This window comes from Phascolarctos cinereus, unplaced genomic scaffold, assembly GCF_003287225.1.
Source record: "Phascolarctos cinereus isolate Bilbo 61053 unplaced genomic scaffold, phaCin_HiC Scaffold_5;HRSCAF=322, whole genome shotgun sequence".
In the NCBI taxonomy this organism is placed as follows: Eukaryota; Metazoa; Chordata; class Mammalia; order Diprotodontia; family Phascolarctidae; genus Phascolarctos; species Phascolarctos cinereus.
The window spans coordinates 382,823,428-382,849,407 of record NW_027555958.1 but is presented as its reverse complement, the minus strand read 5'-3'; the positions used below and the strand labels follow the sequence as shown (position 1 = coordinate 382,849,407).

Sequence of the window (25,980 nt, the reverse complement as noted above, 5' to 3'; positions counted from 1 at the left end):
GAAAGAAAAAAATGTTTTCTCCCTAAAAGTTTCATCCCAGATTATTTTATTATGTTTGAAGATGTTCTTTTCTTGAATTACCTAAAGATTTTATCTCATTTTTTTCTTTTTGAAGATCATCAGTGCATGGAGTTTCATTTGATATTTCTTTTGATAAAGAAAATAGTGTCCGGAGATCTACTACAAACAGAGGAATCACTCGATCTCTTAGTAATGAAGGTCTTATACTAAACAACAACCGTATGCCTAAACACATTAGGAAAAATTTGTCCTTCAAGCCAGTGAATGGAGAAGAGGAGACAGAAAGCATTGAAGAAGAAAATAATATAGACTCTCAAAGTGACCTCAAATCTTGTGTACCTCGTAGTACGATTGAACTAAATTCTAATGAAAATATTCATTATAAGCTCCCAAATGGAGCTTTGCAAAATAGGATACCTCTAGATGAGTTTGGCAACCAGATTGAAACACCAAGCATTGAAGAAGCCTTACAGATAATTCATGATACTGACAAATCTCCCTGTGCCCTCCAGTCAGACCAAATCACAAATGGGTTCTTCCTTCATAACCAGGAAATGAGTCTCCTTAGTTCAGATTTCAAACTGAATCCATCTAGTCCTGACATCATAACTGACACAAAAGGTGCTCTGAGTCCTGTGACTGACACTACAGAGGTAGATACTGGAATTCATGTTCCTTCAGAGGATATTCCAGAAACGATGGATGAAGATTCTTCTTTGAGAGACTACACCGTTAGTATGGACTCAGACATGGAAGAGCCTTCCAAGTTTGTTCAGGACTATGATATGCGAGTTAGCAACCACAGAGAAGCTTCAAGTCCTTGTCCAAGTACTATGAGCACCAGGTCTCAGCCAGGCAGCAGTGCTTCTTCCAGCTCAGGGGTTAAAATGACGAGCTTTGCTGAGCAGAAATTCAGAAAACTGAATCACACAGATGGCAGAAGTAGTGGGAGCAGTTCTCAGAAAACTACACCAGAAGGCTCTGAACTCAATATTCCTCATGTTGTTTCTTGGGCCCAGATCCCTGAAGAAACAGCTCTTCCTCAAGGAAGAGATACTACCCAGCTACTGGCTTCTGAAATGGTCCATCTTAGGATGAAACTAGAGGAAAAAAGAAGAGCTATAGAAGCACAGAAGAAGAAAATGGAAGCAGCTTTCACTAAGCAGAGGCAGAAAATGGGTAGAACAGCCTTCCTCACTGTAGTGAAAAAGAAAGGAGATGGAATATCCCCTCTTCGAGAAGAAGCAGCTGGTGCTGAGGATGAGAAAGTCTACACTGATCGAACAAAGGAAAGAGAATCACAGAAAGCAGATGTACGGACTAATAAATCTGCAACAGAGGTAATGAAAGACAGTATTGACAACTCTCAAGGCAAATGGTTGAAGTCTCCAACCACACCTGTAGATCCTGAAAAGCAATGGAATTTGGCAAGCCCCTCTGAGGAGACTTTAAATGAAGGAGAAATTTTAGAATATACAAAATCCATAGAAAAGCTAAATTCATCTCTTCATTTTCTACAACAAGAAATGCAACGTTTGTCATTGCAACAAGAGATGTTAATGCAGATGAGGGAGCAACAGTCTTGGGTGATTTCACCTCCACAACCTTCTCCACAAAAACAGATTAGAGAATTTAAATCTTCCAGGCAGACAGGACTGTCATCTCCAATTGTGCCATTCTCTTCAGACTCCCCTCGTCCAACTCATCCATCTCCACAGTCTTCTAACAAGAAGACCTCCTCCTTCCCTGTTAAACTTCAAAGGACTCCTAGACCAAATGAACTGAAAATAACCCCTTTAAATCGCACCTTAACCCCACCTAGGTCTGTAGATAGCCTTCCTCGGTTGAGGAGATTCTCACCAAGTCAAGTTCCCATTCAGACTAGATCTTTTGTGTGTTTTGGAGATGATGGAGAGCGTGTGTGTGAGCCTCAGTTAAAGGAAGCTAAATCTACAGAAGAAGTAAAGGAAGAAGCAGAATCCAAAGGGGCCTGGGAACAGCACGTTCACAAACTAGAGGAAAAGGAGCTCAAACCTGTGGAGTCATCAGTTTCTGAAGTATTGGCACAACCCATTACAGAGACTGTGTGTCTTACACCAAATGAAGATCAAATAAATCAACCCACCATACCACCGCAGACTTCCACTTTGCCAGCTCCAGCTCCTAAAAATGTTAATTTAATTGAAGTTTCCCTCTCAGACTTGAAACCTCCTGATAAGGCTGATGTATCCGTTGAAAAATATGAAGGAGAAAGCGACAAAGAACAATTTGATGATGATCAGAAAGTATGCTGTGGATTCTTTTTTAAGGTATGTAATTTAAGTTGTGCTGACATCTGCCGGATAGTGTGTAAGATTTGATGCTAAAATGTCCTCTTTGAGTATAGGCATCAGTTTCATGTTTACAAAATGCCCCCTCATTCCCCTCCTTCCTATAAGACCCCTGTAAAAAGCCTTTTTAAAATTAAAATTTTTCATATCTCTTAAAGAATTGCCAATTTGGGAAAGGGACTGGAAAATGTGAATCTTGCATTTTGGATTTTGTCTATAGCTGTCTTTTTTAAAAACCTATTTCTTCGTTAACATGTTTCTTTTCTTTTAAATTTTTATTGAAATCTTTTGTTTTACATGTCACTTAATTTCCAAATATTTTCTCCTACTTAGCCTTCCCTTGTAATGAAGAATTAAAAGAAAAAGGAAAAAAAATCAATTCAGCAAAACTAATATATCAGCTTAGACTGACAGTATGTGCAATTACATGTTTTTGGAAAACTTTGTTTAATTAATAGGACTACGTAAAGTATACCAATTTTCATAATATATTAAGGCATATGGAAAATTACTATATATAACTGGAGTGAGGAAGGGAATACTCAGCAAATCATGGTTTCTCCTAGAAATCTAAAATAGGTATCTTCTTCAGGACTATATTGTGGAACATATTCCTAAACTGGCCAGCAGAGGGCATCCCTGTATTGGCCATACATGTGAGGGACCCGTAACACATGGGAGTCCAAAGAGTTTTGAACAAGCCTCTCAGAGGAACCTTGGGGAATCATCACAGACCAACACATCCAAAACAGAACACACTTGTCCACGTGTCTGACCCCACCTGAGTACAACACACAACTACTGCTACTGTGCCTTTAGATGTGTTTAGGGTATTAAGGTTGCCTGTGTCTACACTAGTGTTTGAGCCACCATATCACAAAATGTCCTCTACACTCAAGAATGTCATGCTCTGCTCAGGAGAACATTGAGCCTTGTCACACAAACATCTCTCACCATAGCCTTGCCTCCATGGACATCTCTGTCCTGTACTTAGAAGCTGGCTTTTTTATAGCCTGGGTGTGATACATGTTTATCACTCTTGAACTTTACCTTCAGCCATCTTATTCCAGCCTGTTGATCTTTATCTGTCTCTTCCAGCTTAATTTCCTTCATGTCTTTGCTAAACAGTATTCTTTTGCAAGGATGGAGCCCTTTGCCCTCTGTTAGAGATATTCTTTTAAGCTGATATGGATCTATTAATTAGTGTTGTCTTTGATCATTCAGTTTAAGCCATTTTGACTGTATTCTCATCTAGTCCACATCTTTCCCAATTTTTCATACTGATGTTATTCTATGAATACCTGATTACTTCATTTTTCCATTCCATTAAATAATCTCAACGAATTCATTGTACATATACTTTCATTTTTTTACCCAATGGTTTATTTTTTCCTCAATTACATGTAAAAACAATTTTTAGCACTTTTTTAACATTTTGAGTTCTAAATTCTCTCCCTCCCCTCCCTATTCATTGAGAAGGCAAGCAATGTAATATAGGTTATACATACATATGCAGTTACACAAAACACATTTCCATATTAGTCATGTTGTGAAAGAAAACACAGAACTGTTGCATGCCCCCCCCAAAGAAACTCACAAGAAAATTAAAGTTAAGAAAGTATGCTTTTACCTGCATTCTGACTCCAGTTCTTTTTCTGGAGGATAGATAGGATTTTTCATCGTAAGTCCTTTGGGATTGTCCTTGATCATTGTATTGCTGAGAATAGTTAAGTCATTAACAGTTGATCATCGTACAATATTGCTGTTACTGTGTACATGATGTTCTGGTTCTGCTCATTTCACTTTGCATCAGTTCATGTAAGTTTTTCCATGTTTTTCTAAGAGCATCCAGCTTGTCATTTCTTATGGTAAAATAGTATTCCATTACAATCATACCACAACTTGTTCAGCCATTCCCCAGTTGATGGACATCCCCTCAATTTCCAATTCTTTGCCACCACTAAAAGAGCTGCTGTCAATATTTTTTATACATGTACTTTCATAAATTGAGTCTTTTCTGGTACCCAATCTCCACATACATTAAAATACTGTGTAGGCATGGGTTCTGGTCCCTGTCTGCCATCTTTGTGGCTGCATTACCCCAGGTGAATCATTTAACTTCTCTGATCTTCGTTCTCTCATCTATGAAAGAGAAGGTGGGACTAGATAACCTCAGTGGGCCCTTCAGTTCTCAATCTATGACCATATGAACAGAAGGACTATTTTGAAATTCAATATTATGACTTGTGCTTTTACATAAATTATATCTCTTGTCTTGCATCACCTTATACTACCTAATGTGAAGTATACCTAGGAGATTTGCATAAATTTACCTTAATGGCCTGTTGTGCAAATAGTTCATATTTCCATCTGGAAGCACGGCCCTACCAAATATGAAGCATTTGAAGATTAGAGTGTGGTTACCTGAGGTTGTTCATCTGCTTTCTTCTAAATTACCTGTTGTTAGGATGATCAGAAAGCAGAGAATGATATGGCAATGAAACGGGCAGCTCTGTTGGAGAAACGATTGAGGAGAGAAAGAGAGACTTTACTTCGAAAACAGCAGCTAGAAGCAGAATTAGAACATAAGAAGGAAGAAACAAGGTAACTGAATTGTTTCATATATTAAAATAGTGTATCTTATTCATTTGTATTTATTAATAGGGTTTAAGTATGCTGGGATTGTATTAATTTTTAGATGTTTTTTAGTTGTCAGAGAATCTTCAGATGGTATTTTCCCCTAAATGAAGTAGCATATTCTCATGAGGCTTAAAGTATTTAAAAGTCTAATTGTATAGAAATACATTTTTTTTAAAGAAAATTAAATTTTATAGTTGAGTTTGTTTCTTTTGTGAAATAAAATTAATGGTTATTTCAGGAAAATTATTTGTGAACACAACCAGATTTTTTGGAATGCTTCTGATACGTAATAATTACTTTTTGCTTGTTTCATGTGAGCATACTCTTTTGTATAGTTATTGCTTTAAGCTGTGATCTATAATATTAGGAATTTAACTGTATTTGATTTCATAGGCGTAAAACTGAGGAAGAACGCCAGAAGAAAGAAGATGAACGAGCACGTAGAGAATTTATTAGGCAAGAATATATGAGAAGAAAACAGCTGAAACTCATGGAAGATATGGATACAGTAATTAAGCCCCGGCCTCATGTAGCAAAACAAAAAAAGCAGCGGCCAAAATCTATTCACAGGGATCATATTGAATCACCTAAAACACCAATCAAAGGTCCACCAGGTAACATCTTGTTAGAAAGAGTCTGTTCATATAAAAACACCAGCTTGGTTTGAGATACTAACTTGATCTTGCATTGATTAGCTTCTTGTGCTAAATCGATAAATCTAATTTAGAAATCTGCATGCATCTTAATTGGAAAGCCAAAATTAGCAGATGAAAGTTATGTTAATAGTAGAGTATGTTATATCTGCATGCATATATATATAGCAACACAAATGTGAATGTTAAAACTCCCCAATATAAACACTAACCTTTTGTGGTACTTTTGCCACTGTTGTACTCTTTGCAATTTACTAACCCATTCTTGCACTTGTAAACTTAGGAATGTGTTATAAATTGGGAACCATGAAATGGACAAGAAGGATTTCAGCATAATAAGAAATGTAAGGTAAAAAGTCCTTGAAAAGCTCCTTTAATGTAGAAACTAATTAAGGATCTTCATTTCTTATATCTTGAATTAATATCTTTTCTCTTTCATTTCTGCATGGTTACTTCTTATTCCCAAAAATCCTTATTTTCTTATGATATAACATTTTGGAAAATTTGGCAAGATTCTCTTAGTCTTTTTAAAAACCTAAGAAAGTTCCCAGTGTAATAATTACATGCAACAAAACATTGTTGCTCAAATGCAAAAGAATTATGTATTGGTTATATTTGATCCACTACTTAATAAATAGCTCTGTGAAAAAAAAAATCACATGAATACTTTAAGTATGAGGGATTTCATAGGATCATAGATTTAGAGCTAAAAGGGAGTTTGAGGTCATTTAGTCCAGCCCCTTTGCTTTTCAGTTTCAGAAACTGAGAGGTTAAGTGACTTGCCCAAGGTCACACAGCTAGTAAGTGTCTGAGGCTGGATTTGAACTCAGGTTTTCCTGACTCCAAGTTCCATACTTTATTTGCTATATCATGCTGCCATTATTTCACTGATGAATAAGTACTCCTTCCTGACACAAATCACAGCCCTTCTTTTCTTTATTTAGTGGCTTACCTGAGTTGTTGCTGCCCAAACAGCCTAGTGGCTAACCTGAATTTAGTTGGGCTGGTCCACAGACAGCTAGACAGTCAATCAACACACCCCTACTCAAATGCTTTTTTTTCTTGTCAGAACTTGCCCAAGTGTCAAGCCCAGCTGGCGTAGTCTTTGTAAGTATGAGGTACCATCCATGTTATAAGGAGTCATCAGACTGGAACTTTAATGGAGAAAATATTTAGCATTGCCTAAAATAAATGTTTCTGTAATTAAAAAGCTTAATTTTTCCACCTACCAATGAAAGATTTCTGAAAAAGCCTTATGACTTGCAGAGTTTGATTTTTTCGGTTTTTACTAAAATCTTTCCTTACGGGATTATTGTTTCATATGTCAGGTTAGAGCTTGCCTTCTGGAAATGACAAATTTTAGCAACAAATTAAGATTATACTTGTTGATCATGAGTATGTCAATTGTGTGTTATATATTTATGTTTACATGTTACAAAATGACAAATTCTATATATGTGCATGCAGCATATTACAAGTTAAGATGAATACTGGATGAAAAAATATTGTAGAAGCTCAGTCTCCATATGCTGGTGTTATCTAATGAACAGACTCTTTGCTATTTGCCTGTTTAAAAATTCTAACTTTGTTTTTATCCAGGGTCACGAATTTATCGTGTTTTTTCAGTCTCTAGCCTTTCTTTGGCATCACTGAACACAGGAGACAATGAGAGCGTGCATTCAGGCAAGAGAACACCAAGGTAAAGCAGTAATTATTAACATTTTTATTGGAAAGTTATCTTTAGTTTTCTCAATTTGAATGTCGTAGAATCTCTTATAATGCCTCGTACTCATTAATCTTTCGTTTAAATCATAGCTGTAGTTTTACCTAAGATTAACTTTTCTTTTCCTTTAGAAGACTTTTTTCCCCTGGTTGTTGGTTGTCAACACTTTGTGCTGTTCGTGAAAACACTTATATGTATGAATTGCCACTAACTAAAATTGTGCTAAATAAAATTCTGATGGGAGGGTGGGATAAAGGAAAAGTGAAATGATTTAGGTTGGTAGTACTAGTTATCTTTTGGGTTTATTGTCTGTTTAGAGTAATAATATTTTTTTGCTACTGATGTGTCAGTTTATTACCTGAATTAAGTTTTTAATACCATTGTTCCTTATAAAAATCTCTGCCGTGCCCGCCCCCCCGAAATAATAAGACTTGGATTGGAAGGGACCCCAGAAGCCATCTGATCCAACCATACCGAAAATGAGAATCCAATTTAGCCATGCCACTGCTGAGCGTGGGCACACACCCGCCCCCCCACCCCACCCCCAGTCATAGAACTTTTCCTTGAAAACCTCCAGTGAGGAGAAACCCATGATCTCTTGAAGGGGACAGTTCCACTTTGGGACAGCTCAAAATGTTAAGAAGGTTTTCCTTCTACCCTTTCCTTGTGTTTGTGCTCCTGGAGCCAGGCAGAACTAGTCTTGATCCTCTTTCCTTTGACAACTGTTGAAATACTTTAATACAACTCTCTTTCCCCCTGCTAAGTCTTCTCTTTTGTAGACTACAGATCACCAGTTCCTTCAACCATGCTCAAAATGCATGCTTGTCATCTTTTATGTGAAGATAAAGGAGCCCAAAGAACACTGCTCTGCTCCCTAGATTATTAGTGAGAATTAAGTATTCCTTTTTTTTTCTTTTTTTGGTAAGGCAGTTGGGGTTAAATGACTTGCCCAGAGTCACACAGCTAGTGAGTGTTATGTGTCTGAGGTCGGATTTGAACTCGGGTCCTTCTGACTCCAGGGCTGGTGCCCTATCTATTCTGGCACCTAGCTGCCCCTTAAGTATTCCTTTAAAAGAATGCAAGAAGGGATTCAGTGTAAAAACAAATCAGAAAAAGGATGTGAAGAGATAGAGGGGAATCCTGACCTATGTCAGAAGGTCCTAGGGTGGTAGAATGTGATACAGGAAAGAATGAAGACCCACTAAACACTTCGTGATAGTAACAGATATGAAGCTCATCCTGAAGAGGGAGCTCTGGATCCTCTGCTTATCCTCCAGGGAACTGTACTTGGAGCTACAGGTACCATCAGGGGAGGGCCAGAAGACAGAGAGACAGGTCCTGGTGGTGGATGAATCTCTGCTGAAAGTGACTGAGGCTGGTAGAGAGGTCTGCTGTCCTTCTGGGACATATATCTAGGAAGCTACAGAGAACCTTCCCAAATTTGTTAAACCTGGTGGTTTCATGTGGGCACAGATGAGATTGCCAAAAGGAATCTAGAAAGGATTATTAAGGCTTAGAAAGTCTCAGAAATGGAAGACCTTAAGGCATAGGTCATCTTTTTTTTTAATCAGCTGGGGATTTGTTTTACCAGTAAATCTCAGGAGCTGAGTTTATTTTCCTTTTCTTGGCCATGGTCTTCCTTAGATAGAATTCTGTAGTGCAGAATATATAGTTCTACACCGGTCAGAATTCCTTACCATCTGAAAGGAGCCCAGTGGCTCAGTGCCCACAGTTTACCTTGCTTATGCTGCTCTTCTAGATGCAAGCTGATCTTTGTATCCTTCTTCCATTCCTCATATTTCTTTTCAATCTTCTTTGCTTCTTGTTTAAATTTTCTTCCTCAGAAGTCAGTTTTTGCCTCCTTATTTTGTCGAGAGAGGAGGCCATAGTGGCACTCATACCACCATCAATATGGGGGTACAGTTGATGAGTGGGATGCAGTTCTTCACCAGCACCTTGCTCTGTGCGAGCTTATTGTTGGACATGTCGTAGACCACATCAGTGATCCTGATTTGCAGTAACAATATCTGAGTCCCAAGAAAAGTTGTCCATGTCTAGCCTCAGTCCTTAGTGCTTCTTGTTACCAACCCATATTTGTGCTGTGTGATGTAGTAAGACCCATTCTTGGTGTTGACTAGCTAATGGTCCAGCCCATACTTGGGCCTCTTATGTAAGGGCTTCTTCTTGCCCCCAGCATTGCAGCATTTGGACTAGTTGTCATAGAAGATATACCTAAATTGTGTGGGCTGCTGTAAGTAGTGTTTTTATTACTGCATATCAAAGACTAGGGCTTTAGATGAGAAAGAGGTAGATTTGGGAAGTTAACAAGTGATAAGAACATGGTGTCTGAGAACAGGATTTATATTTCTGGACTGCAATTTAAAATAAAGGAATGATGGATTCCTGTTCAGGGAGACAGTATATACCTGACAGAGACCTGTAAAAATGTATTTGTGCAGAGTCTTGAAAATCTAATCTAAAGAACTTTAAAACTGAAATGAAAGGAGGAGGGGGAAAACCACCTAGCTATATCCATCAAAATAAATAGTAGAAATACCCAGATACACCATAGGAAATGAGCATCTATAGGAGCCAGCAGTAAAACCCATGGTCCAAGAGATCTTCAACAAATACAAAGTGTGGGTAGCAAGTAAAGTGAACTAGAGATCCTAATACAGAGAAGCAAATTTAACCTTATAAGTAAGTATCACTGAGATTTGGTGGGATGAAACCTTTGATTAGATCTACAATTCTTGGGCAGAATACCTTAATTAGAAGGAGCAGGATAAAATGAGGGGAGAGAGGGAGAAAGCAGTATTAAGAAGACAGTTTCATGAGAGAAAATCTAGGAATCAAAATGAAAATGTGTGATGGAGAGCATTTGTATAAAAACCAAGACAAGTAGAACAGAAGCAGTATTGTCATTGGAGTATACTGTAGACCACCAGAACAGAAGGAACGAATAGATGATAGGAATTTCAGAAACCTCACAAGTCTGGCATGAAGAAGGCATATATTATATTAGTTTTGGGAGGGGTAGGAGAACCCCAATTAAATGAACATCTACTGGCACTCTCTCTGCCTAAAGCAGAACAGCCAATAATTTCTTGAAATCTTAATGATAGCTTCATCCTTCAAAAGGTAGAAGAACTAGTGAGAGAAACTACTTTTCTGGATTTCATCCTCATCTACAAAGGAGGCATTTTGAGCTGAGGATGGATGACAAGGAAAAGGAAGGAGAATAAAATTATAAAGGGGTATTTTTAAAGCTATATTGGGGGAAGGATATCAAAGAAAAGATAAAATAATACTTGTAGTAAATATTGCAGTAATAACTTAGGACAGAGAACAAGAATTGCTGCTCAGCCCTTCCATTTTCCCTTCTGGTGAGAAAGAATTTTGAACTGGAAAGAGCCTAACAAAAATGGCAAAGGGAGAATTGACACACAAGTTGAGTAGGGAGATAGGAGTAAGCTGCCTTTGTTGAATTCAAGTAACCAGGCCCAGAAGAGCCGTATCTGCAGATACTGAAGGAACTGGCAGATGTGATTTCTCAGTCGCTGTCAGTGCATGATTGTCATACATGACTATACCTATTTTAATGGACTTTGTTTTTCTTGGGGAGAGAGCATTTGGAACTGAAAATACAATTGAATTAAAAAAGATTGTGATATACCCACAGTCAATAAATGAGAGAAATTATACTATCTAGTTCACATTATCATCCTCTGTAATTTATCTCCTATTCATTTCCCTTGAAATATTCTTAGTTTGAGATGGACAAACTATTTTATCTCTTTAGGTCAGAGTCTGTAGAGGGCTTCTTATCTCCAAGTCGCTGTGGCAGCCGAAATGGTGAAAAAGACTGGGAAAATGCATCTACAACCTCTTCAGTAGCATCTGGGACAGAGTATACAGGTGAGTTTTATGTGCCGTTTTTAGAGAAATAATTGGAACGTGAAATATTTATTAGAATAAAGATGAGTTTTTCTTTTTAAAAAAATTAGGCTCTTTGGATATCTTCTCCTCTGTCTCACCTATACAAGAATCTCCGAAGTTTAGGCCAAATACAGTGTAGAGGGCCAAATTGTGTTTTTTTGTATAGGCCCACTTAAAACATGACTTCTCCTAAAAAGTTGAACTAGAATATAAAACTCCTGGAGTTTTGATAAGAGCATGTTAGAGAGGCTATTAGTAGATATCTCTTGAATTTATTGGAGGGGTAGACCGGCATAGAAGAGAGGTGGCCTATTTTAGAAATACAAAAATAATTTAAAGGTAAGGAAAATTTAACAGTTACACTTAGGTGAATATAAATAAAAAATGGATTTTTTTAAAATGGTAAAACAATATGTTTTCCACAGAAAACACATACACAAATGTACACAAATTTAAATTGAAACAGTGGACTAAAATTTAGTTCCATAATATCTTGCTGAGTCAAATTCAAACCAAAAGCACTGAGAGATAAACAAGGTAGTTCTTCCTACCTTTTGGACCAGTCCTCCTTGCCTTTATATGTGGGTGTATCCCAGGGCTGTGTTCTTAACCGTCTCCTCTTCTTTCTTCATTCTTTGTTTCAGTGATCTTATTGATTTCCATAGATTCAGTGGTCATCTCTGCACAAGTGACTTAAGTTTAACATCTAACCCTAATCTTTCTCTTGTCCCTCATCTAGTCCCTCATCTCTAATTTCCTGCTTGACATCTCCTCTGAATGAACCATAGGCATTTCCAGCTCAGCACATACGAAACAGAACTTGTTATCTTTTTCCTTAAAGTTAGCCCTCTTCCTAACTTAGTTCTGTTGCAGGTGCTACCATTCTTCTTGTCATGCAGGTTCCCGGCCTGGGAGCTATCCTCAGCTCTTCACTGACCACTGCTCGTATGTGAATCAGATGCCACATCTACCTCTTTCTCATACCACAGCCTAATCTAGGTCCTCATCATCTTTCCCTTGTACTATTGCAATAGTCCCTGAATTGGGTCTCCCTGTCTCTGGTCTCTCCCCGCTCCAGCCCCCACCCCTACACACAGCTGCCAAAAGGACCTTCTTAACATACTTGTCTTACTGAGTTACTGATATGCTCAAGAAACTATAATGACTTGACTTCCTATTGCCTTTAGAAGAAGATATGAACTCCTTGGGTGTTTAAAGCCCTTCACAGGCCAGCTCCAACCTCTCTTTCAAGACTATACAGGATGTCCCAGAAGTCTTAGTGCAGTTTTAAGCTATGACATTTAAGAAGAGTTTGCAGGGCTGGGGGGGTGGGGTGAATAATGAGTTCTGTTTTGTACAGAGTGAGTTTGAGATGCCTGTGGGACATCCAGGGGCCATGTCAAGCAGAAAGTTAGAGATGAGGGACTAGAGCCCAGAGAGAGTTTAGGACTGGAAGTTTAGATCTGAGAATCATTTGTGTGGAGATGACAGTTGGATTCATGGAAGCTGATAAAATCACTTAAGCTCAGCTTTAAGGTGTGCCAAGACTTCCGAGCCACCTTGTATTGCCCCTGCCTCGTGCTGTGCATTCTGCCTGAATTTAAATTGTCGGTCTGATACTCCCTGTTCACCATGTCGCGTCTCCTGCTCTGTGCCTTTGCCCAGGCTGCTCTGCTGAGAATCCCCTCTCCTCACCTCTTCCTCTTGGAAGAAGGAAGCCTCTTAAAGCTCCCTTTAAGGCAAATCTGGGCTTGATAGAAGCTACCACTGCTTCCTTCTCCACGAGCCCTTCCCCCCCCCCCCATGTTTTTATTTTGCATGTATGCTACATTTACTTACCTGTCAACATATTGCATCCCACTTTAGGGACAAATTCTCCTTAAGGGCAGGACCATCTCACTTCTGTATCTGTGTCTCCAGTGCCCATCACATAGTAGGTATTTAATAAGAGCTTGTTGACTGATTATATAAAGTACACAACTTTAAATATGGGTACTCAAGTATATAGCAAGTAATTTATAAAGGAAAATATCTCCAAGGAAGACAGAACATTAGTAATAATGGTCTGTTGAAAACTCTTCATATCAAAATATGAGACAAAAAGAAAATGAGAAGTTATAGACTTAAACAGAATCTTGAAGGAACTAGAGAGCAAAGAATATGCTTTTTTCCCCAAATACACATTGAACAGTCATAGAAATTGATTAGTTCACAGGCAAATTGTTAAAATTTTGTCATGAAATTAATCATCAACAAACATTTCAAAACAGAAAAAAAGACTAGATGTTAAGATTTGAGCCATTTGTGTAGGGATGACAATTGAGTCATAGAAACTGATAAAATCATTTTAAACTTTGGCTATTAAAGCTTGAAAGGGCTGCTGGGTGGCACAGTAGATAGAGCGCTAGGCTAGGAGTCAGGAAGACTCATCTTCCTGAGTTCAAATCCAGCCTCAGACAACTTAGTAGCCCTGTGACCCTGGGCAAGTCATTTAACCCTGTTAGCCTCATTTCCTCATCTGTCAAATAAGCTGGAGAAGGAATGGCAAACCACTCCAATATCTCTGCCAAGAAACCCCAAATAATCAGACATGACTGATAAACAACTGAATACTGACAAACTTAAAACTCTTAAAACTTCATCAAGAACAGAGAAGAGGAGGGGGCAGCTAGGTGGTGTAGTGGATAAGCGCTGGCCCTGGATTCAGGAGGACCTGAGTTCAAATCCGGCCTCAGACACATAGTACTTAGTAGCTGTGTGACCCTGGGCAAGTCAGTTGACCTCATTGCCTAGCAAAAAAAAAAAAAAAGAACAAAAAAAGAACAGAAGAGGATTATATGAAAAATTGAATTTCTCTTAGTTAAGATACACACACACACACACACACACACACACTTAGTTTAACAAGGTAGTAATAATATTGCTCTTTGTGTTACCTTTCACTTTTTTCTGTGCCTTTGAAAAGGTGTTTTATATAAGCCTCCTTTTTTCATTTCTTTCACTAACCACTGACCTACCCTCTTTTCCCCTGAGTGGAAGCTTTTTCCATTATAATAAATATGTATAGTCAAGCAAAACAATCAACATATGCCATGGCTAAGAATGTATGTCTCATTCTGACACTAAGTAAAATTAGAAAGGCAGAAATTTTTAGATGATGGATTTACTGTCATAATACCACAACACTCAGAGGAGATAATATTGATAGGATCAAAATATGCAAGTCTGTATGGAAATGAAAAAATGACTTAAATAATGCCTGGTTAAAAAACAGTTACAGCATTAGTTATCTTCATATTGTACTTTATGTGCGAGTATCTGTTGCATTTGATAAAATGATAAGAGAATTAATTATGAAAAGAGCTTGAAAAAGTCCTTCAAACTGATTCAGCAGGTACCTAAGTGTTTATTTCAGTGTGAAAGTGGGCGTAGGAGATGGTGAAAATTATGGTTTGGGGTTAAGAAATAAAAAATAGCTAAGGGTGTTAACAACTGCTCATATACCCAGAAGCCTTAGATAGGCTAAGATATCCACATGGATGGATGGATGCATGGGATGGATGGATGGATGGACTGACAGAAAGATAAGGTAGGCATTTATTAAGTGATTAATATGTGCCAGATACTGTATTTTGTGCTGAGACTATTCATACAAGCAAAAAAAAAGACAATCCTTTCCCTCAGGTAGGGAAAGACAACATTTCAAAGGGAGCTGGCTGAGAGAATGGGCACAGAAATATCTAGGATGAGAAAGCTTCTATTGAAGGAATGGGAAAATCTGGAGAATAAGAAGTGGATCTAGGAGAGAAGGGAGACTGAATGGTCTGGACACTTAATGAAATGGTGGCCCCATACAAGAGCTCACCCATCAGAGGAAGAGGGCCACAAGGGTAAAGACATTTCCAAGGTGAAAAGGTGGAAAAGTCCAGAGAATCAGGAAAAGACTTAGTATGTCCTGGATGGAGTGAGCGTCAAACAGTATCACATGCAAAAATTCAATTGATTTTATCTTAATAGACAGGAAGTGATTGCTTCTGTGATTGCTTAATGATATAGAAGCAATTTCTGAAGCAGTTAGTGCTGTCCTCTTTTTCAGAGTAAAGGTTCAAAATAACACCAATCTCAAAGAATAAAGATCTGAAATCAACACTGCAAACAATTACGATAGCTGCAACATGACATTCAGACAACTAATTGGTTGTTTAAAAATATGACTGGTACGAAGGAAAAGGCATTGATAGACTTATGAGCATGTCCTTGGAAATATGACAGCTAATTAAAAAGCACTTATTAAGTGCCTACTATGTGCCAGGCACTGTGCTATGTGCTGGGGATACAAATAAAAAAGTGAGATCATTAGTGCCCTCAAGGAGCGTCAAACAGTATCACATGCAAAAATTGACTTGAAAGGCCTTTTACAATTAGCGCCTTTATTTCTTTCCTCTCAGTCGTTTCTTAACTCTCTGTTTGTAGTATGGCTTTCAACCTTGTCATTCAACTGAAATTACTCTCTTGAAGTTAACATTTATCTCTTAATTGCCAAATGTGATGATCTTTCTCAAACCTCATCCTTGTAAACCTTTTGCATCTTTTGGCATTGTTGATCACACTCTTTTCAATACACTCTTCTCGCCAGGTTTTTGTTACGTTGCTCTCTCATGGTTCTCCCACTTGTCTGACCTCTTCTCTGTCCCTCCTTCTCATTCTATTTTGCGGGATCTTCATGCAGGTCATGCCTGCTAACTGTAAGTACCCCAAGGTTCTGTCCTGATCCCTGTCTTCTCTTTACTATTTTACTTGCTCTCTTTAGCTCCCATGAATTTAATTATCATCCCAGTATAAATGATTCTCAGTTTATTCAGTTCTCTCCTAACCTGGTCTCATGTCTTCAGTTGCCTACTTGACATCTCATGTCCCATGGGCATCTTAAATTCAGCATGTCCAAAACTGAACTTAGTATCTTTTCCCCAAAAACTCTTACATTCTCTGTAACTTACTTCCCTATGACTCTCAAGGGTATTACCATCTTCTCAGGCACCCAGGCTTGCAACTTAGGTGTCATTCTTGACTCTTCACTCTCTCTAGCCCCCCTGTATCCACTCATTTGCCGATTCCTGTCAATTGTACCATCTCTCATATGTCCCCAATCTGTCCTCTGACATGGCTACCACCTTGGTACGGGCCCGTATAACCTCACGCCTAGATTATTATTATTAGTAGTAGGCTTCTGGTTGGTCTCCTTGCCTCAAGTCCCTGTAGACTGCAGTCTCTTTTCCATTCAGCTATCAGAGTTATCTTCCTAAAGCACAGTTCCATACTCAAAAAACTTCAGTGGTTCCCCATTGTCTTCAGGATTAAATATAAAATCTTCTGTTTGGCTTTTAAAGCCCTTTCTAACTTGGCCCCTTTCTGCCTTTCTACCTTTTGTGTTAACTTCCTTCCAAACAGTGACACCAGCTTCCTTTCTGTTCACGAACAAGACACTCCATCTCCTGACTACATTTTTACTGGCTTTCCACTCTAACTGGAACTTTCTCTTGCCTCATCTCTGTCCCCTGTATCCTGGAACCTTTTCCTAGTCCTGCTTAATATTAGTGCTTTCACTTTGAGATTATCTCCAAATTATTCTTGTTTGTGCACAATTGTTTGCATGTTGTCTCCCTCTTTAGATTATGAGCTTGTTGAGGGCAAGGACTATTTTTTCCCCTTTCTTTGTATCCCCTATGCTTAGCAAAGTGCCTAGTCCATAGTAGTACTTAATGAATGATTGTTGAGTTGACAAAGATCTTGACAGGCTAAAATATCGGACCATATGTGATAAGATGAAATTAATATAGATAAATGTAAAGTTTTACACTTGGGTTCAAAAAGTCATCTTTACAATTTCAAGTTGGGAGAGGCATGGCTAAATGTTCATCTAAAAAGATCTGGAGTTTTAGTAGCCTACGTACTTAATTTGATTCAGCAGTGTGATATGACAATCAAAAAAGCTAATTCAAGTCTTAAATTTATTAGAAGACTGTGTTAGTGAGAGAAGTATAGTGCCCTCCAGGATTTAAAAAATGGTGGTCCTTCTGTGTCTTGCCCTCGTGAGATCATCTCTGGAATAGGAATATTGTGTTTTGTTCTGGGTGCTGCGTTTTAGGCAGGACATTGATAATCTGGAAAGCGCCCAGGGGCAAGCATTTAATATTGTGAAGAGCCATGTGTCCATCACTTACAAGAAAAAATTAAAGGGTTAGGGGTGTTTAGCCTGGAAAAAGAGGGCTTAGGTGAATGGGGAAGTGCACATGCTAGTTGGCCTCCAATATTTGAAAGACTAGTACATAGATGAGAAAATAGACTTGTTTTGCTTGGTCCTCAAAGTGAGAACTAGGAGCACAAAAGGTTAAAATTACAAAGTGACAAATTTAAGCTTAATTGAAGGGGAAATGTTTTAACTCCTAGTGGTGTATCCTAGATGGAACGGTTTGTTTTGTAAGGGTTGGAAGCTCCCTTTCTCCAGAAACTGTTAGGCAGAGGCTAGGGGACCGCTGGTCAGATGGGCTGTGGAAGAGATTCTTGTGCCAGGGACAGGCTGTGCTGAATGGCCTCTGAAACCCCCTGAGATTTTTTTTAAATAATGGAAGATATAACTGTTTCACTTGTATTTGGGGGGGAAAAAAGGAAATAATCTGTATGTCAAGTGATCGTGGCAAGGTTGAAATAATTGTGATATTTTAATGTAACATAGAATATTATTGAACTTAAAAATATGACAAATATAAAAAATAACAAATGTAATGAAAGACAGTTTGATGCAAAATGGGGGGGGCTTGAATTAGAAGAATATATAGTATCCTAGCATTATAGATTTAGAATTGAAAGAGAACTTACAGACCATCTTAGTACAACCCCCTTCATTTTGCAGATGAGTAAACTGAAGACCAGAGAGGTTAGATAATGTGGTCAGGTTGTATAGGTGCTATGGGACGAAGCTAGAATTTACATTTGTGTTGGTTATATTTTTTAAAAGTCAAAACAAATTGCTTAAGTCACTTGGGGAAAAAGAGATAAAAAAGGAACAGAGAAAAATGTTACCATTTTGCTAACTTAAATGAGATCATGAATAGTTTGGGGTTTAAGGTTTTTTTGTTTTTGGTTTTTTGTTGTTGAAAATATATTCTTAAATATAATCCTGAATAAAAGGAAAAATGGACATTTAACAGACTGAAAGACTTTCAGGTTTTTGTTCTGAAAGCTTCAGAACTTAAGGGAAAATTCAGCATATAACATCCAGGAGAAATGTAAGGTAAATATTAAAGACCAATTATAAAGGACTCAATATGGTCAAATTATTTACTTCATATATGTGAAAATATGAGCAGTACTCTTATGATTGTCATCATTATTTGGGTAGTTGGAAAGAAAAGCTTGGGCTGAACTATGTATGATAGGGTGATTTTTGAAAAATAAAACTGTAGGAAGAGATAAAAAGGAGTAATTATCTCATACAAATAAGACATAAAAGGAAAAGTTAATGCAGAAGAAGCTAGTTAGGGGGAGGGTGGGTAATGCTGGAATCTTACTCATCAGGAATAGCTTAAAGAGGGAAATATACATATATAGTTTTCTAAATTCAGAAAGAAATAAGAGAGCAAAGGGGATAGGATGGGGGGGAGAGGATATGGGAAGGAGTTTTAGAGGGGTAGATAGTTAAAGAATAGGAGGGCAGGGGAGCAGCTAGAAGTAAAAGAGAGGAGTGAGGAGGGATAGGGTAAATAAGGTGAAAAGGATAGTGAGGAAAAAATAGGAAAGAAGAAAATACACAAGTAATTGTAGCTTAGTATACGAGTGAGACAAATTTACCCATAAAATGGAAATGGTAGATTAAAAATTTGAATTCAGCAGTATGTTGCTTTCAGGAAACATAAAAATTAGAGAGGCATAGAAAGATAAAATAAAAGTCAGGAGTAGAATTTATTATGTTAAAAAAGCAGGCGTAGAAATCATGATCTTAGATAAAGTTAAAATAGATTTAATCAGAAGTGAAAAATAGAGAAACCACACTATGTGTCAGCAATATTATGCAGTAGTGTTTTAGACCATTTAAAATACCTAAACAATTTAAAATAACTGAGTGTATACCTGCCAAGACAGACACAGGCACTATAGAAACTTAAACATAAAACATTTCTTGTGCAAATAAACTCAGATCTAAATAATTGAAGTAATATTTATTGTTCATGGGTAAGTAAAGCCAATATAATTTTTTAAATAACAATTTTACCAAACTATTCAATGTCATCCCAATTAAATTACTAAAAAATTATTTTAATGAGTTAGAAAAATAATAACAGAGTTCATTTGGAAGAGCGAAAAGTCAGGAACTTCAAAGAAACCAGGAAAAAAGATGTAAAGGAAGTAGATTCAGAAGTATCAGACCTTAAACTATATTATTAAGAGAGAGCATTGTTGAAGTATAAAAAGAATAATTTGATAATATCATGAGGTTTATAATTTATTTTTTAGTGAAAGACATAAACAACCAAGACTTGAACTACCTACCTATTGTTGAGTTTCTCTTCTCAGGAGGTTTCAAGCAGAGGCTTAAATGAGCCTCTAGAGATGCCTTGGCAGTGGGTGAATGCCTCGGATGGGGATTGTGTTGCCTCCATTAGCTTCAGAAATATATCCAAAGCTTCAGGAGTTCCTAACATAGACAGAACATAACCCTGACATACACTAACACAATGGCACTTTTGCCACTTTAATAATAGTGGCTATTCTGATGTGAAAAAAACAAACAAACCCAAAACTGTCATACTGGAGATTTTTAAATTTTTTAAAACTTCTTTTCCATAGGACCAAAGCTCTTCAAAGAACCCAGTGCAAAATCCAATAAGCATATAATACAAAATGCGCTAGCTCATTGCTGCTTGGCTGGAAAAGTAAATGAAGGTCAGAAGAAAAAAATACTGGAGGTAAGATGTTTTGAATTACAATGATTCTTTTTAAAGTGTTGAATGATTAAATTATAGAATACTCTCTATTAGATTAAGTTCTCTTGGAATCAGAAGCAGTCAGGTGTTGTAGTGGAGAGAATACTGAGATTGGAGTTGGGAATAGTTCAGTTCCTGCTTCCAACACTTTTTGAGCAAGTCACTTAGCCTTTCTCTGTGTCAGTTTTTTCAGCTGTAAAATGGGGGTAATAGAATTGCACCCACCCCCCCAGAGTTGTTCTGAGGATCAAATGACATAATGTGTGTCAAGTGCTTTGCAAACATTAAAGTATTATTTCAAAGGCAACTATAAAAGATGTATGGTTGTACATCTTAATTACAAAATTGAATCAGAGTTCAGTTACAGTGAGATTCTAGAAAACTGAAGAGATGCCTCTGTCTTCTCAAGGACCAACCCAGCTAAGTTTAGAGGGGCTCACCAACAGAAGGTTGGGCCCCAAGTGATAGGCTTTGGGGCCCACAGTAATTCATGAAGACTGTCTTTCAAGGTGAGGAAGGGTTGTAATCAGTGTCAGTGAAAAGAACATCCACACTGACAGAATCGCAGATTTTCTTGCAATATTGAAGCCCAGAGGTACAAAATGTTTCATAGACGGATAACTTTCTCTTCAGAAATTAGCTATAGCAAACCATAAGGAGGGAATGGTTAGTAGCAAAGGGAAAAAATATTTTGGATAAGCACGTCATTGCAAAATTTCCTGTGAAATTGTAATATTTACATAGAACAAATAGGATTTTGCATTTAAAATATCTGTGTCTCTAATTAGCGTTTATTTCAAATTTTACAGGATGTATTCAGATTTGTCCTTTTTACAAATATGCCTTATTTGTACAAGGTATTTTTTAGAGTGTAGATACTGACTCAGAACATAGCTGTGTTCACTCAGCAAATATGTGTTGTTTTTTTCCTTCTATTCTAAAGGAAATGGAGAAGTCCGATGCCAACAACTTCTTAATCTTGTTCCGGGATTCAGGCTGCCAGTTTAGGTCTTTATATACCTACTGCCCAGAAACAGAAGAAATCAATAAACTGGCTGGGATTGGCCCTAAATCTATCACAAAAAAAATGATAGAAGGGCTTTATAAATATAACTCTGACAGAAAGCAATTTAGCCACATACCTGCTAAGACCATGTCTGCCAGTGTGGATGCAATTACCATTCACAGTCATTTGTGGCAGTCAAAGAGACCAGTAACACCTAAGAAACTTTTAACCACTAAGGCATAGTAGTTGGGGAAAATATTTGCTTCAGAACACTTGGGATATATTTGCACTTCATCTTCTTGCCTATCAAAGATAAGTTTTTGGTTGCCAACAAGACTTTTATTACTTAAAACTGGACACTAAGCTCTGTTGATGTCATGCACAACTGGAATGTAAACTGCAGTATTTGGGAGTTGAGAAGATTGTCGCTTTGGTGATAAGTTCAAGTGATCATGGGAATGTACTGATTCACGTATGGAGATGTGTATGTGGTAATAGAGGGGACAGCTGCATGAGATAAGGTTTGATAACACGAGCACTGAATGTTCTTCTGTACTAGCTGGACTTAAGGTTGAAAATATGGTTGAAATTATGGATTTTTGTGTTTCTGTTACATTTTTTACTTTTTTGTGTATGTACTTGTCTTCAAATGGTTTATTTTCCTCATTTTTCCTCTACTAAAGAAACTTTGGTCTTATTCTTAAACTCCATTGAATTTTGTTTATGTGTGGAGACTGTGAGATTAAGTGAAACACATCTTAAGAGGTAACTTGCACCTTTCTTAATGATGCTGCGAAAAAGACACTAGATTTTGTTTTGCAAAAACCCTCAAATTTTAATGATGTCAAAGCAGTTTCAAAAGCTGTTACACTAAGTATTTACAGTCTGTATTTATTATTCACACAAGTATTAACTTTTTTTAGAAAAAGGAGGAAGTGTTTCTAGAGCTGCTAAGGTTTGTTTTTTCGAGGCTAGATAAGTAACTGTAAAGAATTAAATCTATGTATGCTGTGTCCACATCAGCTCTGCCCAACTCAGAATGATGTAGATTTTCTTTTAACAAAAAAACTCTCTATCTCACTTGTAAAGTAAATCACTTTGTAATCTTGCAGAAATGAATGACATTTTGAGAAGTCTTTCCATCTGAAGAAAGATGTCTGGCCATCTGTTGTTTTCAAGAGCTTTTTTCTTTATATTTATAAACAGTATAAAAACTTATATTTAGAAATCTTTTTAAACAGTATGTACAAAGGGCTGCATTTTTATTTCAAAACAATGTCTGATTCTATTTTATCTTTGCTTAGCTTGGACATTCTTCCATTTTAAATTGTTTTCAAATAGAATTATTTAGATTAAGTACAAACTTGAAACCCTCCTCTATCTGATCTTTGGTTTCTTTAACAATGTCTACCAGAGTGTTAGTTGGGGAAAAAAAATTCATTCTCAGGAAAGGACTTGAATGATTATGTGACCCTGTCATGTTCAGTGTTGTGACAAATGTGTCAAACTGAGAGAATAAGGCAGGATTGTGCCATCAGTGAGAGGGGTCGTGTGTTTTCTTTCATGGGAAGCAGAGACTAAAAACAAACATTTCTCTCTTTGAGTTGTTTAAAGATAATGTTGCATATGATGTACTTTATTTACTTATTAAAAAAAGGATAGGAATGAGATGTCCCTGAACCATACTTTTTTAATTATTGTAAGGCCTTAGGCATCAATGCATCTGAGTTATCGTTTTCTCAGAAGTGCGGTCAATATTTTACTGTAATTTATGTTCTTATATTTATGTATATTTGTTAAAACTGTAAAAAAAATCCATAGAATTTTCAATACCTGTGCAAAATGTATGTGTAGCTCAAAACTACTTGTGATCTACTGTTTGCATGTAAGAGACCAGGATATGTAACTCATATTTTAAGCATATACATGTTGTGTATATAATATATAAATATTAAAAACATGGGGGAGGGTTGCACATTTTGCCTGTTAGACAACAATGTCCATTATTATAATGAAGTGATTTCAAATAAACAGTTCAGCAAGATCATAGTAAAAAAATTTAAATCAGAATATGATGAATATTAGGGAACATTTGTTGAGAATTAAGAAGTTAATTATTACATTTGCTTTTTCCAATTGATAAATGATTCATTCTCCTTACAAATTTGCCTAAATATTTTCTAAAGAACAAATTTGCTTAATTTTAGAAGGAACCCTTCAAATAATTGCTATCATATGTGATGCAGTGTATCCTGGAGTAGTTGTCTAACAGTTGAACTGTAACTTGTGCAATGTCTAAAGGCAGAATGTGAATATTTTCACTACAAGTTCATTGCTCTCAGTATAAAATTTTACTTTATTGATACAGGAAGAGTTTGGGGCTTTTCCTTTTTAGGACTGCAAATTTTCTAATTATGATATGGCTTTACTTGGAGCCATGTGAAAAAAAATTTTTTTTTAAGGAAAATGATGCTTTTTTTGTAAAGACTAGGATTTGTCGTTGACCTTGTTGGAACACACTGGTACTGTCATCAGCAGAAGTCAAATTGCTATGATGACTATGATTGGTATGGTTAAATCTGCCAAACAATTGTCTTAGCTACCAGTGCAAAAATGTCCAATTCTAACTGTTCTTGCAGCTATGGAAAATTTTCAGCTCCTCTTGGGTTTGTTTGGGTTTTGATTTTAGTACAACTGACTGTTACAGTTTTTCTTGTTTGGCTGTTTAAAGCCAAAATCAGGTAATTTAATTAACGGTTTCATGGGCACTGTTGAGCAATGTACAGCATATGGTGTGCTTATCTATCCACTTGGAGCATTATTTCCAACCTTTTTTTCAGATGCTGTGCTGTAAAATATTGTCATATTGTTCATTTCCTGGTATAGTGTATTTTCCCCTTTCATTTGAATAAAAGCATGGCACTAAATGATTCATTATCTGTCTCCAGTTAAAAAAAAGCATATGGGGGGTATCCTTTCTGTGATTTGAACTTTTATATTTTTGCAAATCAGTTTGCTCAAAAAATTGAATTCTATGTTTCCTTTGTAGTCACATATACTTAAAGGCTAAGTTCAGATTCTCCATAAGGAACACCTTTTAGTAATGTAAAAGAATATATGTTGGAGTAATTTGACTTAATTTGAACAATGCTAAATAAAATGTTCAGGTCTTCTGTTATTACATCTACTTTCCCATCAATCTATTTCCATTAGTTGTGGTCTTAGATTAAATAGTGACAGGATTAGAACTTACGACATTGACAAATAACCAGGGTATCAGGCCTATTCCAGAGTACATCTACCAGCCAAGGAAAGGTGGTTCTTGAAATGTTTATCCCACAATCTTATCATTAGTTTTTCTGATAGAGGTTTTGTGGATTATAAGGACGTCTAGTCACAATTTTAAACATCTTTAGTATACAATTTTATCCTTTCGATCATTGGTTTTATACAGTTCTGGGGATCTGAGAGTTTACTCTATTTCAGCTCCTTCATTGTAAAGATGAGGAAAGACTCAAAAACAGATAACATGATTTGCCCAGGGTTATGCAGGTAACAGATAACAGAGATCAAAAGTCAAACCTGAGCCATCTGAGTCCAGAGTGGTGTGCTTTTCCCTAAACACAAGCATTTACCAAACTCTTAACTCTGTGCCGAGCCCTGTGTATGCTGGGAAGACTGGCATGAAATAACCCCTGCCTTCAATGGGCTTAAATTCTATTTGAGAGAAACAAAAGGTCTTTCCTGATTTTTCTGTCTGTTGGTCCATTCCCCTCCCTTCACCACCAAATTATCTTTCATTGATTTTGTATTGTCTTTTGTACTTATAGAATTAATACAAAGATGATTGATGAGAAAGAAATGCAATTGCAGATGGGAACAGAAAAGGCCTTATACAGAAAGCAAGACTCAAACTGAGCTCTGGAGGTATCTAGAGATTCTAAGAGGCAGTGTGTATTCTAGGAGAGAGAGTGTTTGAAGTAAAGGGGGCAGCCAGAGCAAAGATACAGGGATGGAGGTGGTGGAGTATTGATTGGTTGGAGGAATAACAAGGCGGCCAATTTGGCTGGACCTCAGAGTTTATGAAAGTGAATAATATGATGTGTGAGAGTTTGTGTTTAATCCTAAAGAAGGTTAGAAGCCACTGGCATTTTCAGTTAAAGCAGTGTTATTGCTAGAGCTGTGCTTGAAGAAAATAACTTTTTGGCTATAGCAGAAGGAGAGACTTGAGGCAGAGAGACCAATTACGAGGCTCTTGATGGGACCTGAGCTGGGCTGGTGACTGTGTAAGGGCAGAGAGGGATATGGAAACGAGAGGTACTATGGAAGGAGAATGAACAAAACCAAGCAACTGCTTGGAGATAACAGATTGAGGCAGAGTGAGCAGTCAGGGATAACTCAGCCCTCCAGGAAACTTGTTAAGTCAAGACTAAGTTGTGGAGAAAGCACCATCTGAATTGTTAGAGGAAGCTGGTCATTGGGAGCTTCTTACATGCCATGAACTCGCAAGTCTAGTCAAAAAATTCTACATAAAAAGGGTGCGTGTGTATACATATGTGCACGCTTTAAAGGCAAAGACATTTTATTAATATAAACTTTACTTAACATGTCATCTTTAAAGCTTTCATAGATCCCGTATCACCCTTTTTTAGGGGTAGATGGGTCACGCTATTCTCTGAGCCCAATG

At 37.1% G+C, this 25,980-nt stretch overlaps 1 protein-coding gene across 4 annotated transcripts in view; it reads left to right on the top strand.

Moving 5' to 3' along the window:
* Nucleotides 1–24,227, top strand: part of CAMSAP2 (calmodulin regulated spectrin associated protein family member 2) — a 152,723-nt gene extending 128,496 nt beyond the window's left edge. For 2 of the 4 annotated variants that reach the window (XM_021002984.2, XM_021002982.2), the window contains 7 exons: nt 116–2,330; nt 4,819–4,955; nt 5,385–5,605; nt 7,271–7,343; nt 11,170–11,285; nt 20,151–20,269; nt 21,231–24,227. In XM_021002984.2, the coding sequence (XP_020858643.1) occupies nt 116–2,330; nt 4,819–4,955; nt 5,385–5,605; nt 7,271–7,343; nt 11,170–11,285; nt 20,151–20,269; nt 21,231–21,536 (3,187 nt within the window). In that variant the 3' untranslated portion in view covers nt 21,537–24,227. Of the gene's footprint in view, nt 1–115; nt 2,331–4,818; nt 4,956–5,384; nt 5,606–7,243; nt 7,344–11,169; nt 11,286–20,150; nt 20,270–21,230 lie in introns of all 4 variants that reach the window. The other 2 variants (XM_021002983.2, XM_021002980.2) reach the window with 1 other exon arrangement.
* Nucleotides 24,228–25,980: the final 1,753 nt, after the last annotated feature.